We start from the raw sequence: 17,500 nt of genomic DNA, 5'->3' as shown, positions 1-17,500 counted from the left end.
AATTTACTTTTTGGGGATATGTGAGCTTTTTTAATCACTTCAGTTAACTATAATTGACTTTAATTAAGTTTCAATCCACACAATAGCTCAAATATTAACTCAACTTTCTTTTTAAATGCCAAAAAATTGACTTTTTGAGGATATTTGAGCTTTTTTTAATCACTTCTGTCACTTTAGTTAACTATAATTAAGTTTCAATCCACACATAGCTCAAATATTAACTTTTTTTTTTTTTAAATGCCAGAAGAAATTGACTTTTTGGGGATATGTGAGCTTTTTTAATCAATTTAGTTAACTATAATTCAGTTTCAATCCACACAATAGTTCAAATATTAACTCAACTTTTAAAAAATGCCAAAAGAAATTGACTTTTTGAGGATATTTGAGCTCTTTATAATCACTTCTGTCACTTTAGTTAACTATAATTAAGTTTCAATCCACACGTAACTCAAATATTAACTACATTTTTTAAAAATTGGAATATTTCAGCTTTTTTTAAATCACTTTAGTTAAGAATAATTACATTTCCATCCACACACAGACCAAATATTAACTTTTTTTTTTTTTAAAGCCAAAAGAAACTGAGTAAATGATTTTTTGTGGGATATTTCAGCTTTTTTCATCACTTCACTAAACTATAAGCAACTTTCAATCCACACATAGTTCAAATAGTAACTCAGTTTTTTAAAAAATGCCAAAAGAAATTTACTTTTTGGGGATATTTCAGCTCTTTCTAATCACTTCTGTCACTTTAGTTAACTTTCATTAAGTTTCAATCCACACAATATTAACCCTTTATAGGACACTCATTGAAAGGAATGGAGGAAGGAAGGAAGGAAGGAAGGATGGAAGGAAGGATGGAACGAAGGATGGATGGATGGAACGAAGGAAGAAAGGAAGGAAGGAAGGATGGAACGAAGGAAGGAAGGAAGGGAAGGAAGGAAGGATGGAACGAAGGAAGGAAGGAAGGAAGGAAGGAAGGAAGGGAAGGAAGGAGGGACGGAGGAAAGAATTAAGGAAGGAAGGAAGGAAGGGAAGGAAGGAGGGACGGAGGAAAGAATTAAGGAAGGAAGGTAGGGGGGAGGAAAGAAAGAGAGAAGGAGGGAGGGAGGAAGGGAAGAAAGAAGGAAGGAAGGAAGGAAGAAGAAAGGGGGATGGAGGAAGGAAAGAAGGAAGGGAGGAGAGAAGGAGGGAGGGAGGAAGAACAGATGGAAGGAAGGAAAGGAAGGAAGGAAGGGAGGACGGAGGAAGGAAAGAAGGAAGGGAGGAGAGAAGGAGGGAGGAAGGAAGGACAGATGGAAGGAAGGAAAGGAAGGAAGGAAGGGAGGACGGAGGAAGGAAAGAAGGAAGGGAGGAGAGAAGGAGGGAGGAAGGAAGGACAGATGGAAGGAAGGAAAGGAAGGAAGGAAGGAAGGAAGGGAGGACGGAGGAAGGAAAGAAGGAAGGGAGGAGAGAAGGAGGGAGGAAGGAAGGACAGATGGAAGGAAGGAAAGGAAGGAAGGACAGAGGAAATAAGGAAAGAGGGAGGGAGAAAGGAAAAGAGGAAGGGAAGAAAGAAGGCAGGGAGGAAGGAAAGGAAGGAAGGAAGGAAGGATATTTTGGGATATTTACAGAAGTTACCAAATATAATTATTTGCCCAATAAAGGGTTAACTCAATTTTTTTTTTTTAAATGACTTTTTGGGGATATTTCAGCAGTTTTTTTTAACATTAGTCAGCGTTTACCTTCTTCAGCAGGCAGACCATGCTGGTTTGAGCGCTGACCGTCAGGCCGAGCGGCATCGCCAACGCCTCCTGATACTGAAGGCAGCAGGCGTAAAACTTGGACCAGAACTCCACCTGCAGCTGTCGGTACTCCTCCTGAGAGAAGACGAACTCCGTCACGCTGCTCTGCAACTGGAGGAAGAACAAAACACACACACACACACACACACACACACACACACACACACACACACACACAGACACACACACACACACACAGAGTCAGACTCTTCTTCTGTGGTGTCTCTGGAGTCTACAGCTGTACATTCCTGTGTGTCTCTCTGTTGATATTATTCGCTTTTAGGGTTTTTTTAATGTCAGAGGTTAAATAAAAATTCAATATGGAGGAACAAATGTGGAACAGTTTATTCACACAGGTCATAAAACTGTTAAACGCTGAACTCTCTGCACAGCTGCACATCGAATTGAGTTGTTTTTATTGCTTATCTGCTCTTATTGAGTCTTTTACTATCGGACATAATGAGCTGCTATCGTCTCTCTGTGTTTAGTGTAATTGTAAATTATATAATAGGTGTATAAAATAAACATTTAGAATAAGAATAAAATAAGAAAGCATGAAACAGAAGATTAAAATAATGAAATTATAATAGACGGCAACAACAAAAAATATATTTTCTATTTAAGCTTTTATTTATTTAGTACAAAAAACATGAATTTCTTTAATTATTTTTTAATTCCAGCTACTTTTGCTGCTCTTTTTTTTTTTGGATAATATTTTTGGGGCTTTTTTTAAATGGGTTTTCTGGCAGAGAGTCGGACAGGAAGCGGGTGGGGGGGAGAGAGAGAGAGAAAGAGAGAAAGAGAGAAAGAGAGAGAGAGAAAGAAAGAAAGAGAGACAGACAGACAGACAGAGAGAGGGAGAGGGAGAGGGAGAGGGAGAGGGAGAGAGAGAGAGAGACACAGAGAGGGAGAGAGAGGGAGAGGGAGAGAGAGAGAAAGAAAGAAAGAAAGAAGAGAGAGAGAGAAATGGATACGAGATGCACCAAAGGTCCCTTTCCGGGCTTAAAATCAGTGATGATGTCTCAGCGCCCTCAGCATGTTTAATCCTCCCGTCGACTGTTTGACTGTTATCTCTCTGGTTTCCCAACATAACGAAACATGAGGTTTAAATTATCATCGGATTCTGGGTTAGACCTTTTTAGCCGACTTAATCCTAACGTATTACCGCAGGTTTCATATGCATTTATGGAAGTTATAGTCAATAGGCCTCATTTAAATTAACTTAAACCTCATTTTTGACCCGAAGACAAACGGCACAGGTTAATAATTAGTTTATAAAACATAAAATATAAATTATCATCTAAATCTGTGTTTGACCTTTTTAAACTTCAGGTTTTATACACCTTTCATCCATCTTTCCTTCCTGTCTTCTTTTCCCTCCTTCCTTCTTTCCATTGTTTGTTCCTTCCTTCCTTCCATCTTTCCTTCCTTCTTTCCTCCCCATCTTCTTTTCCTTCCTTCCTTCCTTCCTTCCTTTCTTCTTTTCCATCATTCCTTCCTATCTTCTTTTCCTTCCTTCTTTTCCATCTTTCTTTGCTTCATTCCTTCCTATCTTTTTTCCTTCCTTTTCATCTTTCCTTCCCATCCTCTTTTCCTTCCTTCCTTCCTTCCCCTTCCTTTTCATCTTTCCTTCCCATCTTCTTTTCCTTCCTTCCTTCCTTCTTTGCCCATCTTTCTTTACTTCATTCCTTCCTTCTTTCCATCTTTCCTTCCTATCTTCTTTTCCTTCCTTCCTTCCTTTCCTTCCTTCCTTCCCTTCCCTTCCATCTTTCTGTCCTTCCTTCCTTCCTTCCTTCCTTCCTTCCTATCTTCTTGTCTTTCTTTCTTCCTATCTTCTTTTCCTTCCATCCTTCCATCTTTCCTTTCATCTTTCCTTCCTTCCTGTCCATCTTACCTTCCTATCTTCTTTTACTTCCTTCCATGTTTTCTTCCTTGTCTTTCTTTCTTTCTGTCTGTCTTTGTCTTTTTTTCCTTTCTTCTATCTCTTCTTCCTTCCTTCCTTCCTTCTTTCCATCTTTTTAATAATCCGGCCCAAATGAGATCAGTCTGTTTCTGAATCTTAAAGGAACATGAGTTTGATCCTCCTGATCTAAAGAACGAGTCCTTTGTCTCCACCACCACACAGTTATTACCTCGCTCTCCACGGCAACCGTCACTTCCTTCTTCAGACTCTCCCACGACACGTCTGTGATCCTCTCGGAGCCTCGTCGGTAGATCTGATAAAACAAATAAACAGAAAACATCTGTAACATCGACCTGGGAGCAAAACACACTGCAGATCTAAAAAGGAAAGATAGATGGATGGAGGGAAGGAAGGAAGGATAAAGGGAATGATGGGAAGAAGAACAGAAGGAAGGAAGGAAAGATGGATGAAGGGAACGGAGGAAGGAAAGAAGGATGGAAAGATAGATTGATGGATGAGGGAAGGAAGGAAGGAAGGATAAAGGGAACTAAGGAAGGAAGGAATGAAGGAAGGAAGGAAGGACTGAAGGAAGGAAGGAAGGCTGGATGGATGAGGGATGGAAGGAAGGATAAAGGGAACTAAGGAAGGAAGGAATGAAGGAAGGCTGGATGGATGGATGGATGAGGGAAGGAAGGAAGGATAAAGGGAACTAAGGAAGGAAGGAAGGAAGGAAGGAAGAAGGAAAGATGATAAAGGGAACGGAGGAAGGAAAGATGGATGGATGGATGATGGATGGAAGGAAGGAAGGAAGGAAGGAAGGAAGAAGGAAAGATGATAAAGGGAACGGAGGAAGGAAAGATAGATGGATGGATGGATGGATGGATGGAAGGAAGGAAGGAAGGAAGGAAGGAAGGAAGGAAGGAAGGAAGGAAGGAAAGAAGGAAGAAGGAAAGATGATAAAGGGAACGGAGGAAGGAAAGACAGATGGATGGATGGATGGAAGGAAGGAAGGAATGTTAAAATGAAGGAAGGTTCATGTGGAGATACATTTATATCTCTGGTCAACACAGAAAAGCTAAAATATTTTAGTTCATAAAGTCCAGATAAAGTTGTAAAAAGGTTTAATATTTGGTTTTATTCTGAAAATCTTTATAACAGAGAGAGAAGAGAGAATGGGGGAGGGTTTTAAATTAACAGGAGAGTTTAATCAGGAGGTATATGGATGAGGAAGGAAGGATGGATGGAAGGAAGGATAAAGGGAATGGAGGAAGGAAGGAAGGGAGGAAAGATAGATGGATGGCTGGATGGATGGATGAGGGAAGGAAGGAAGGATAAAGAGAACTAAGGAAGGAAGGAAGAACGGAAGTAAGGAAGGTAAGACAGATGAAGGGAACGGAGGAAGGAAAGATGGATGGAGGGAAGGAAGGAAGGATAAAGGGAATGATGGAAAAAAGAACAGAAGGAAGGAAGGAAGGAAGGAAGGATAGAGGGAATGAAGGAAGGCTGGATAGATAGATGGAAGGAAGAAAGGAAGGATGGATGGAAGGAAGGAAAAAGGAAAGGAAGGAAGGAAGGAAGGATGGATAAAGGGAACGGAGGAAGGAAGGAAGGAAGGAAGGAAAGATAGATGGATGGCTGGATGGATGGATGAGGGAAGGAAGGAAGGATAAAGGGAACTAAGGAAGTAAGGAAGGAAAGATGGATGGATGGAGGGAAGGAAGGAAGGATAAAGGGAATGATGGAAGGAAGGAAGGAAGGAAGGAAGGAAGGAAGGAAGGAAGACGGATGATAAAGGGAACGGAGGAAGGAAAGACAGATGGATGGATGGAAGGAAGGAAGGAAGGAAGGAAGGAAGGAAGGATGATAAAGGGAACGGAGGAAGGAAAGACAGATGGATGGAAGGAAGGAAGGAAGGAAGGAAGGAAGGATGATAAAGGGAACGGAGGAAGGAAAGACAGATGGATGGATGGATGGTTGGATGGAAGGAAGGAAGGAAGGATGATAAAGGGAACGGAGGAAGGAAAGACAGATGGATGGATGGATGGTTGGATGGAAGGAAGGAAGGAAGGAGGGAACAAAGGAAGGATGGTTCTCACCTGCAGAGCTTTAACGATGGCCGACGCAGTGAAGCGCAGAGGAGAGAAAAGCATCTCCAGATATGTTTCCTGTTACAACACAAAACAATAAATGACTCAAAACGACTTATTTATGATTAAAATTGATGCTGATTAACTAATCATGTATTGAATGACAGTTGAAGTTTTAACTGGTCTCACCCTTGGGTCCTGGTCTACTCCTATCTGGACTTCGTCATCGGGCGGAGGCTGAACGAACACCTGGTTCCACTGACCGGCCATGTTGCTGTCGGACAGAGAAGTGACAACGTTAAAACACACAATAATAAACATGAATGAACTTTTAACTTCCTGAGTCCAGACCAGGTGGGGAGTTCTGGTCCTCCGAAATGAGGCCAACGCAGAAGTAACTTAGAGCTGCATTCTATCAAAAGGCCACCAGGGGACGACCGTCTCTATACAAGTCAATGGAGAATTCACCAACTTCTCACTTGATTTCTAACCTCAGTAAACGTTTTCAAAATGTGTTTATGGTCTCAATCGCTAGTTTAAAGCCTTCTTCAATGCAGTATGATGTTCATTTGGGACATTTTGGCCTCCCTGATTTTATATGTGACGATAAAGCAGGGTATGCATTAGGGCGTGGCTACGTCCTGATTGACAGGTTGATTGACCAATGTCCTCGAGATCCAGCCCTCGCAACCATAGCAACCTCCCCGCTCCGCCCATGGCTCCGCCTCATGCCCATATAAGTAGAATCCGTGTTTTTAGTTTTCCCAGCATGCACCTGAAACTTTCAAGATGGCGCTGCCCAGAAACTAACTTCAAAACTATTGGCTTCCGAGCAGCAGTCCACAAACCAATGGGTGACGTCACGGATGTTACGTCCATTTCTTTTATACAGTTTATGGTCTAAATAAGTTTATTAAATGACTTACTGTTCAAAGTTGATGTATTTGACGATGGTGGTGTTGGAGTCGTCGACCCAAACACCCCAAATATCTGTCGGGGTCAGAGTGAAATCCACCAGAGTCTCCTGTTGGCAGAGAGAGAGATTCATTAATATAATAAATATATATAACGATTATATTCATTATCAATTAAATCAGACTCATTTTCATTTAAAGGCCACACGCAGCTCAATTTGATCTTATTTGGAAGGAAGGAAGGAAGGAAAAGACAGGAAGGAAGGAAGGAAGGAAGGAAGGAAGAAAAAGAAGACAGGAAGGAAAGATTGAGGGAAAGGAAGGAGGGAGGGAGGGAGGGAGGGACGGACGAAGGACGGACATGTGGAAGGAAGGAAGGAAGGAAGGAAGGAAGGAAGGAAGGAAGGACAGGTGGAAGGAAGGCAGGAAGGACAGATTCAAGGACAGATAGAAGTAAGTAAGTAAGTAAGTAAGTAAGTAAAGTAGTAAGAAAGGAAGGAAGGAAGGAAGGCAGGAAGGACAGATGGAAGGAAGGAAGGAAAAGAAGACAGGAAGGAAGGAAGGAAAAGAAGACAGGAAGGAAGGCAGGAAGGAAGGAAGAAAGGGAGAAAGGGAGGGAGGAAGGAAGGAACAAAGGAAGGAAAGAAAGAAAGAAAGAAAGTAAGAAAGAAAGAAGGAAGGAAGACAGACGTTTCTAAACAGATTTAAATGGTGTCTTTTCTTCTCAGTTTACTATTTATATAAAGTTTAATGTTCTTTTCGTTTCTTTGGCAGATTTTCTTTTGTTTTTATTCGACCAGTGAAATTTAATCTGGAACATCTGAGTGAAAGCAGCTGTTTGGAGTTTCTCCAGCTGATAAAAGTTTAATTTATTTAGCGAGGACGACGACAGGACAGGTTTATAATATATCAAATCTCTCTTAAAAAACAACAATCAGGAGCCAAAATGAACATTAGAGCAGTTTATCTTGCTGTAATGATTCCTCCTGTTCAGAAGAAAGGAAGGAAAGAAAGAAGGAAAGAAAGAAGGAAAGACAAAAGGAAGGAAGGAAGGAAGAAAGAAAGGTAGGAGGAAGAAAGAACAAGAAGGAAGATGAGGAAAGAAACAAACAAAGAAGGAAAAAGAAAGAAGGAAAGCAAGAGGAGGAAGAACAAGGGGGAAGATGAGGAAAGAAAGAATGAAAAAAAAGGAAAGAGAGAAAGAAAGAAAACCAAAGAAAGACAGAAGGTAAAAAAAGAAGGAAAGAAAAAATAAAGAACAAGGAGGAAGATGAGGAAAGAAAGAATGAAAAAGAAGGAAATAAAAACATAAGGAGAAAGAAAGAAACAAAAATGAAAAACAATGAAGGGAAAAATGATCAAAGGAGAAAAAGAAAGAAAGATTAAGTTGAAAAAGATGTAAGGAAGGAAGGAAGGAAAAGGAGATAGGAAGGAAGGAAGGAAAAGAAGGAAGGAAAAAAGATAGGAAGGAAGGAAGGAAGAAAGGAAAGAAGGAAGGAAGGAAGGTAAGAACAAAGGAAGGAAAAACAAAGAAGGGAAAAATGATCAAAGGAGAAAAAGAAAGAAAGAAAAGATGGATGGAAGGAAGGAAGGAAGGAAGGAAGGAAGGAAGGAAGGAAGGAAGGAAGAAAAAGGAGATAGGAAGGAAGGAAGGAAGAAAAAGGATAGGAAGGAAGGAAGAAAAAGGAGATAGGATGGAAGGAAGGAAAAGAAGATAGGAAGGAAGGAAGGAAGGAAAAGAAGGGAGGGAAAAATATAGGAAGGAAGGAAGGAAGGAAGGAAGGAAGGAAGGTAAGAACGAAAGAAGGAAAAACAAAGAAGGGAAAACTGATCAAAGGAGAAAAAGAAAGAAAGAAAGAAAGAAAGAAAGAAAGAAAGAAAGAAAAGATGGATGGATGGAAGGAAGGAAGGAAGGAAGGAAGGAAGGAAGGAAAAGGAGATAGGAAGGAAGGAAGAAAAAGGAGATAGGATGGAAGGAAGGAAAAGAAGGAAGGAAAAAATATAGGAAGGAAGGAAGGAAGGAAGGAAGGAAAGAAGGAAGGAAAGAAGCAAAGAAAGACTGTGTGGACACAATCGTCCGTATGAAGAACTTCCTGTTTACCTGCGTGGAGAACAGAGAGGAGATGTGGTCGAGGCTGTAGCGGTTGTTGTCGGTGCCGACCAGCTGCAGGACGATGAACTGCCCCCTCTGCGGCACGGCGAGGTAGACGGCTACGCACAGACCGGTGGTGGCGCAGAACGTCAGCCGCAGCCGGTTACTCTGACCGGACAGACGCTTCACCCCCTTACAGGCCGGCATGTACTCCAACATGTCCGCCTCCAGCAGGCACACCTGCTCCTGAACGGGACAAATAACAGGACGGCATCTTAAAGACTGTGTAAAGTGAATTCAGACATTTTCTTCTAAACACATTAAATAGGTCATAAATGTATTTCTAAAAAAGGTGTAAAAAGCATTTCAACCATTTAGATTTGAATTGTGGAGCTAGGCTTCACAAACTGTGTTTCAACATTTCTGTGTTCAGGATTTAGTCAATCAATCAATCTTTATTTGTATAGCGCCAAATCACAACAAAGTCATCTCAAGGCTCTTTACACATAGAGCAGGTTCTAAACCGAACTCTTCAGGTTTTAACTTTAAAGAGACCCAACATTCCCACATGAGCAACAGTGGAGAGAAAAAACTCCCTTTTAACAGGAAGAACCCTCAGAACCAGACTCCGAGTGGGAGAACATCTGCCTCGACCGGTTGGGGTTGAGAGGAGAGAAAGAAAGGATAGAGGAGAGAGGAAGGATAGGAGAGAGAAGCACAATGAAAATCAACAATGAAGCTAGAAGGTCCGGGACTGGAAGTGATTAGCATAAACCCGCCCCTGCTGCTGTAGAGGTATAAATACATTCAGCACACACTACTACTACTACAGTCTACAGTTAGCCAGTTAGCTGAGTTAGCAGCCGAGCTAGCCACCGAGCTAGCCGCCAAGCTAGTAGCCGAGTTAGCCGCCGAGCTAGCAGCTGAGTTAGCAGCAGAAAGCTCTCAGACGTAGCGTCCATGTTTCTGGTAGAGGTGGTGACTTTGATTGACAGGTGACACTTGGTAGGGGGCGGGGTTTCAGCGAACTCGGCGGCCACGCCCACAGCGTTTGGGAGCAGAGAAAGAGGCTGATTTTTACACAACTTTGAAGCCTAATTTCATATATTTGGAGATTTTTTTTTAATCATTCAAATTTGGCAGGGTGGTTAACAACACACTTTTCTGTGGTATGTCAAACTCAGAACACATATTTATTCTTACTTTACACGGACTTTAAATGATCTAATATCTAAACCCTAATCTTGGTTTTAATATGTAAGTCAAGCAGCTGACCCTGAAGGACCACATGCGCAGTTTGAGATCCTGGCAGAGGGCGAAGATGAAGGAGTCTTCCTCGAGCTCTCTGACAACCAGACTGAGGGCCAAGTCGGCCGGAGTCTGCTCCCCTCGGATAACGCTCGGCATCCAGCCGGAGATCCTCTGCATCATGGAGCTCCTCTTCAGCTCCACCACCGACACACTCCCTGTTTTACACACACACACACACACACACACACACACACACACACACACACACACACACACACACACACACACACACACACACAAAAGAACATTAAACATTAAAGATTTTATCCACCTACAGCAGGGGTGTCAAACATGCGGCCGGCTCACTTTCTTTCCATCTTTCCATCCACTTTTCCTTCCTTCCTTCCTTCCTTCCATCTGTCCTTCCTCCCTTCCATCTTTCCATACTGTCTTCTGTCCTCTTCCTTCCATCCTTCCTCCCTTCCGTCCTCTCTTCCATCTGTCTTTCACTCCTTCCTCCCTTCCTTCAATCTTTCCTCCCTTCCGTCTTCTCTTCCATCTGTCTTTCACTCCTTCCTCCCTTCCTTCAATCTTTCCTCCCTTCCGTCTTCTCTTCCATCTGTCTTTCACTCCTTCCTCCCTTCCTTCAATCTTTCCTTCCTTCCTTTCTTCCATCTTCCTCTCTTCCTTCTTTTTCTTCCTTTCATCTGTCTTTCACTACTTCCTTCCTTCCTTCCTTCCTTCCTTCCATCTTTCCTTACTGTCTTCTCTCCTCTTCCTTCGATCCTCCCTTTCTTCTTCCATCTTTTCTTCCTGTCATCTCTTCCTTCCATCTGTCCTTCCTCCCTTCCTTCCTTCAATCTTTCCTTCCTTTCTTCCATCTTTCCTTACCGTCTTCTCTCCTCTTCCTTCCTCCCTTCCTCCCTTCCTTCCTTTTAATGATCCGGCCCACATCAGATCAAATTGGTCTGTATGTGACCCTTGAATGAAGAGGAGTTTGACACCTCTGACCTACAGTGTATTTAAGTGCACTTATACTAACAATGACTGCAAATGTTTCCTGGTCTCCATGGTTACCCAGATTAAATGTAATATTTAGAACAATAGTATTCCATTAGCTTTATTTAATATAAAAGTTATAATGTAAGATCATGCCAAACTAGATGATATGGTGTTTTATTGACTATTTACTGTTTTTAAGCAAGTTGAATTATTTGGTACAAAGTTTTTATGGTTACACCACTTAGACATTTTTAGCATAATCCTCTAATATATTCTCTCTAAATGGATTAAAAGCAGAAATTTGATGCTGGGTCCACAAAAAAAGAATATGTACAAGTTATTCATACGTTTATTTTCACTTTTTAACCCTTTACATTTAAACTAAACCACATGGAGACAAACCTTGTGTGTCGTGAGGCGGCAGAGTAACGACCATGATGCCTCCTGCGGGTGAAGCGAGGGCGTAGTGAGCCTCCCCCTGCTGACTGAGCCAGGCTGCGGAGGTGCTCGGACTTCCTGTCTGTCCCACCGCGGTCGGGATGACGGCGCTGTGAGACGGATCCTGCAGACTCAGCTTCCCAACGTCAGAGAAGACGGACTGCATGTGGAGCTCCGTCACCAGCTCCTGAACACACAGCGACACACAGCACGGTTATATGGTTATTATATATTAGTGGTGATTTAACAGGAGGAGGAAGAGGAGGAGGAGGAGGAGAAGGAGGAGGAGGAGGGGAAGAAGGAGGAGGAGAAGAAGGAGGAGGGGAAGAAGAAGGAGGAGGAGAAGAAGGAGGAGAAGGAGAAGAAAGAAAAGTACGAGGAGGAAGAGAAAAAGAAGAAGACGGAGCAGGAGAACGATCAGAGGAGGGGAAGAAGAGGAGGAAAAGGAGAAGGAGGAGAAGAAAAAGACGGAGGAGAAGGAGGAGGAGATTGAGGAGATGGTGAAGAAGAAGAAGCAGACGATGAAGGAGGACTAGGAGAAGAGGAAAAAGGAGAAGGAGAAGAAGGAGGAGGAGATTGAGGAGGAGAAGAAGAAGAAGCAGAAGAAGAAGCAGAAGCAGAAGAAGAAGAATGAGAAGAAGAAAAAGGAGGAGGAAGAAAAAGGAGGAGGAAGAAAAAGAAGAAGAAGCCAGTCTGTCTATCAGAGTGTGAACGGATGAACCAGCAGGTTGAACTCACGCTGCGATACATGCGCGTCGGGTGCGGCAGCACCAGCCTGTGGACGCTCTGATTGGTGCTGATGAGAATGACGACATTGTTGAGCGTCTCCTGGATGGTGACTCCGCCCGGCAGAACGGTGCAGTGGCTGAACTTAACTTTAACAGCGTTGTTGAGCAGGTTGGTGTCCAGAGACTGCTCCAGCAGCTGCACCGTGTCGCCCGAGGTCGACCTGCACACACGACCGAGGAAGGATTAAAAACCTCCAAATTAAATATTGAATCTTTCCTGTCGTCCTCCCGGGTCAAATTGAACCCGTCTGTTTTTACTGTTCCGCTCTCTCTTTCTTTCTTCCTTCCTTCTTTCCTTCCTTCCTCCCTCCTTCCTTCTTTCATTTCCTCCCTTACTTCCTGCGTCCTTATTTAACCCTTCCTCCCTCCTTTCCTTCTGTCTTCCTTCCTCCCTCCTTTCCTTCTGTCTTCCTACCTCCATTCCTTCCTTCCTTCCTCCTTTCCTCCCTCCCTTCCTTCCTCCTTTCTTTCCTTCTTCCTCCCTTCCTTGTTCTGTCCTTTCCTTCTGTCTCCCTTCCTTCCTCCTTCCTTCCTTTCCTTCTTCCTCCCTTCCTTCCTCTGTCCTTTCCTTCCTTCCTTCTCCCTCCCTTCCTCTGTCCTTTCCTTCCTTCCTTCTCCCTCCCTTCCTTCCTTCCTTGACTCGAGGACAACAGGAGGGTTATTTAACATTTCTTTCTCCCAAATTCTCTCCAGATAGATGAGACAAACTGATTTTGAACTGCCTGTGGAAGCATTTCCTTCATTTTACGAGCTTAGCTACAGTCATTGTGTTTTGGGCTCTGAGCACTTACAAAACGTGGGTGACCTACACTTAACCATGTACCTGAACGCCTCGCTGTTGATCTTCTAAACACACTGCTAAAAGCTACTCTTTCTGTCTAGACGAAGGGTCAGAGGGTCCATTCTTAATTAACAGCTCTGTTTTCGCTGCCTACTTTTCTCTCTTTAAGAGCGTCGCCCCAGCCTTAAATTACTCAATTAATCAATTACGTACATCGTGAAATCAATAATGAAAATCAGAGAGAGAAATTAAGCTTGAAATATGACTCCACAAACTATAAATTGCACATGGTTCAATGATTCAGCAGCCCGGTGAGAAACATGTACATGATGTGAAAAGACGACGGTTAAAAAAACTCACCAGTGAATGAATCTGTTGCTGGTGACAGACAGCAGCTTCCCACTGTCCTCATAATGAAAGGCTCCGGCACTGTCCGGGAACTTAACTCCACCAGGAAGAGGACTGAGACCTAAAGAATAGAGGAACCACACACACACACACACACACACACACACACACACACACTTATGTTTTAGTTCCCCCAAATACCAGTTTCTCAAGTTGTTACTCTCTAGTAAATCACATAAGAATGGAAGGTAGCCATGACGCAAAACTAAACACTTTATTATCAGCAGCTATTTTGATATTTGTTCCAGTGTTTTCTATCTTGATGCAAAGTCACAGGTTAATATTTTACAGCAGGACACATAATTCCTGAAAGAAAGTACCAATTCCTGCATGACAAATACTACTAAAGTAAAAGTACTGCAGTATTATAGTGATGTAGTATGCAGTATTACAGTAAAAGTACTACAGTATTATGAGTGATGTAGTATGCAGTATTACAGTAAAAGTACTGCAGTATTATAGTGATGTAGTATGCAGTATTACAGTAAAAGTAGTGATATATTATTATATATGACATCATTAGATTATTAATAGTGAAGCATCAGTGTTAGAGCAGCATGTTACTGTTGTAGCTGCTGGAGGTGGCGCTAGTTTATACTACTTTATATACAGTTAGCAAGTTTATACTACTTTATATACAGTTAGCTAGTTTATACTACTTTATATACAGTTAGCTAGTTTACACTACTTTATACACAGTTAGCTAGCTTATACTACTTTATATACAGTTAGCTAGTTTACACTACTTTATATACAGTTAGCTAGTTTATACTACTTTATATACAGTTAGCTAGTTTACACTACTTTATATACAGTTAGCTAGTTTATACGACTTTATATACAGTTAGCTAGTTTATACTACTTTATATACAGTTAGCTAGTTTAGTCCAGTGGTTCCCAACCTAGGGGTGGGGCCCCTCCAAAGGGTCAGCAGATAAATGTGAGGGGTGGTGAGATGATTTATGGGAGAGGAAAGAAGAAACAACCAAGTTCTGATTCACAAATGTGTTTTCAGTTTTTTTAACTCAGACATCTGAAATGTGAGCCGACTACACACTGCTTTTTGTAAGACGTCAAAAGACAAAAAGGTTGGAAACCACTGGTTTCATCTTTAACAATGTGTTGTATTTTAAAAGCTTGTTATATTATCCATTGTGTCAAATCTTCATCTGAAAAGTAACTAAAGCTGACAAATAAATGTAGTGGAGTAGAAAGTACAATATTTCCCTCTGAGATGTAGCGGAGTGGAAGTATAAAGTCGTAGTAGTACCGTAATATTGTACTTTAGGTGCATTAGTAATGTGACTTATTTCAGGTTTTCTGTTTGACAGCTTTAATTTACCGGCTAACACGCTGAGGCTAAAGAGAAAACAGGTCATTTTAACCTTGACTGAAGAGATGGACAAACCCTTCAACACTACACACCATCTAACAAGGTTTAAATTTAAAGATTAAGGGCCACTTGTCACGATAAATAACGTAAATCGCACCTTTATCAATCAGCTGCTAACATTAGCTCACAAGCATGTTAGCAGCCGGCTAGCTGTTGTTAGCATGGTCATTAATAAAAACATGAAACACTGTCGAGTTTAGACATGCTGTGAGAAAACTAGAGAGGTGTTAGGGTGAGCGAGCTGTGTGAGAGCTCCGTGTCGACATTTACCGAGGTTTACTGTGACTTCTCGGAACCTCTGCAGAGTTTCCCTCTCAAAGCCACAGATCTCTATGAAGCTCCGCTGCAGCGCCGCCATCTTCTCCCTCATGGACAGCTGTGACGTCAGGGACGGGCCGCGCGTCCGGCGTTCAAACGTTTAAAGAGACAGTACACGTCGAGACTGTCCGGTGTAAGGAGGGTTTATAGTGACTAAGTTATATTATTGTCTGGTGTATGGAGGGTTTCATATGACTAAAGTTAAATTATTGTCTCGGGTATGGAGGTTTTATAGTGACTACATTTATTATAATACTCTCTGGTGTAATATAACATTTAAAGAGACAGTACACGTCGAGTCCGTCCGGTGTAAAGAGGGTTTATAGTGACTAAAGTTATATTATTGTCTGGTGTAATATAACATTTAAAGAGACAGTACACGTCGAGACTGTCCGGTGTACGGAGGGTTTATAATGACTAAGTTATATTATTGTCTGGTGTAATATAACATTTAAAGAGACAGTACACGTCGAGACTGTCCGGTGTAAGGAGGGTTTATAATGACTAAAGTTATACTATTGTCTGGTGTAATATAACATTTAAAGAGACAGTACACGTCGAGTCCGTCCGGTGTAAGGAGGGTTTATAGTGACTAAAGTTATATTATTGTCTGGTGTAATATAACATTTAAAGAGACAGTACACGTCGAGTCCGTCCGGTGTAAGGAGGGTTTATAATGACTAAAGTTATATTATTGTCTGGTGTATGGAGGGTTTATAATGACTAAAGTTATATTATTGTCTGGTGTAATATAGCATTTAAAGAGACAGTACACGTCGAGACTGTCCAGTGTATGGAGGGTTTATAATGACTAAAGTTAAATTATTGTCTGGTGTATGGAGGGTTTATAGTGACTAAAGTTAGAATTCTGTCTTGTATACAGAGGTTTTATAGTGACTAAAGTTATATCACTGTCTTGTGTATGTAGGGTTTATAATGACTAAAGTAAAGTTATAGTACTCCCTGGTGTAATATAGCATTTAAAGAGACAGTACACGTCGAGTCCGTCTGGTGTAAGGAGGGTTTATAGTGACTAAAGTTATATTATTGTCTGGTGTAATATAACATTTAAAGAGACAGTACACGTCGAGACTGACCGGTGTAAGGAGGGTTTATAGTGACTAAAGTTTTATTATTGTCTGGTGTAATATAATATTTAAAGAGACAGTACACGTCGAGTCTGTCCGGTGTAAGGAGGGTTTATAGTGACTAAAGTTTTATTATTGTCTGGTGTAATATAACATTTAAAGAGACAGTACACGTCGAGTCTGTCCGGTGTAAGGAGGGTTTATAGTGACTAAAGTTTTATTATTGTCTGGTGTAATATAACATTTAAAGAGACAGTACACGTCGAGACTGTCTGGTGTATGGAGGGTTTATAATGACTAAAGTTAAATTATTGTCTGGTGTATGGAGGGTTTATAGTGACTAAAGTTATAATTCTGTCTTGTATACAGAGGTTTTATAGTGACTAAAGTTATATTACTGTCTTGTGTATGTAGGGTTTATAATGACTAAAGTAAAGTTATAGTACTCCCTGGTGTAATATAGCATTTAAAGAGACAGTACACGTTGAGTCTGTCCGGCGTACGGAGGGTTTATAGTGACTAAAGTTAAATTACTGTCCGATATGGAGCGTTTATAGTGACTAAAGTTAAATTATTGTCCGATATAGAGGGTTTATAGTGACTAAAGTGAAGTCTTTCAAACATTTAAAGAGACTGTCCTGTATGGAGGGTTCATAATGACTAAAGTTAAATCACTATCCTGTATGGAGGGTTTAAAATGTCTCAACTTAAATCTTTCAAACATTTAAACACACTGTCCAGTATGGAGGATTCAAAATGACTAAATTTAAATCTTTTTTTTTTTTTTTTTAATATTAATACCATTTGTAATATACGTAGGTGGGATAGAGTCCATGTCAGTAGGGGTCGCAGGCTGGCTGCAGTCAAGAAGAAACTGGTTTTGTGGCAGCATGAAAAACAAATGATATTTATTTTTTAGCTTGTTTTTTTCTGACATGTCCCTTCCCAGAAGTTCAGTCACATGCAGATGCAGCAGCTCTTATGCTCCATATGTGGACTGTTTCTATTATGAGACAGTGTTATGGTCTTTCACTTCACTGTGCTATTATCGTGTCCTTTTATGGTTAACCTGCAACACACTATTGGTGCTTTTCCATTATACAGTTCTAGCATTACTCGGCTCGGCTTGTGTGTGTGTGTGTGTGTGTGTGTGTGTGTGTGTGAGAGAGTCTTATAGTCATATACAGTGTTTTTAGTGTCATTTACAGTAAGTGTTTAAACACAGAGACACAGCTCTCCTGAAGAAGTTCTGT

At 41.3% G+C, this 17,500-nt stretch overlaps 1 protein-coding gene across 1 annotated transcript in view; it reads right to left on the bottom strand.

The window, feature by feature from the left end:
• nup160 (nucleoporin 160) overlaps positions 1 to 15,199 on the bottom strand; it is a 45,203-nt gene extending 30,004 nt beyond the window's left edge. Inside the window, exons 1-11 of the mRNA XM_053318893.1 lie at positions 15,112 to 15,199; positions 13,401 to 13,509; positions 12,210 to 12,420; positions 11,436 to 11,658; positions 10,056 to 10,246; positions 8,790 to 9,026; positions 6,701 to 6,798; positions 5,964 to 6,048; positions 5,784 to 5,852; positions 3,917 to 4,000; positions 1,725 to 1,895 (exon numbers count right to left, since the gene is read on the bottom strand). Of these exons, the coding sequence (XP_053174868.1) occupies positions 1,725 to 1,895; positions 3,917 to 4,000; positions 5,784 to 5,852; positions 5,964 to 6,048; positions 6,701 to 6,798; positions 8,790 to 9,026; positions 10,056 to 10,246; positions 11,436 to 11,658; positions 12,210 to 12,420; positions 13,401 to 13,509; positions 15,112 to 15,199 (1,566 nt within the window). The remainder of the gene's footprint in view (positions 1 to 1,724; positions 1,896 to 3,916; positions 4,001 to 5,783; positions 5,853 to 5,963; positions 6,049 to 6,700; positions 6,799 to 8,789; positions 9,027 to 10,055; positions 10,247 to 11,435; positions 11,659 to 12,209; positions 12,421 to 13,400; positions 13,510 to 15,111) is intronic.
• Positions 15,200 to 17,500: the final 2,301 nt, after the last annotated feature.

The sequence above is a fragment of the Scomber japonicus genome, chromosome 5 (assembly GCF_027409825.1).
Source record: "Scomber japonicus isolate fScoJap1 chromosome 5, fScoJap1.pri, whole genome shotgun sequence".
Classification (NCBI taxonomy): domain Eukaryota; kingdom Metazoa; phylum Chordata; class Actinopteri; order Scombriformes; family Scombridae; genus Scomber; species Scomber japonicus.
Note: the sequence above shows the minus strand (reverse complement) of the source record. Positions and strands in the feature narration are given on the sequence as shown.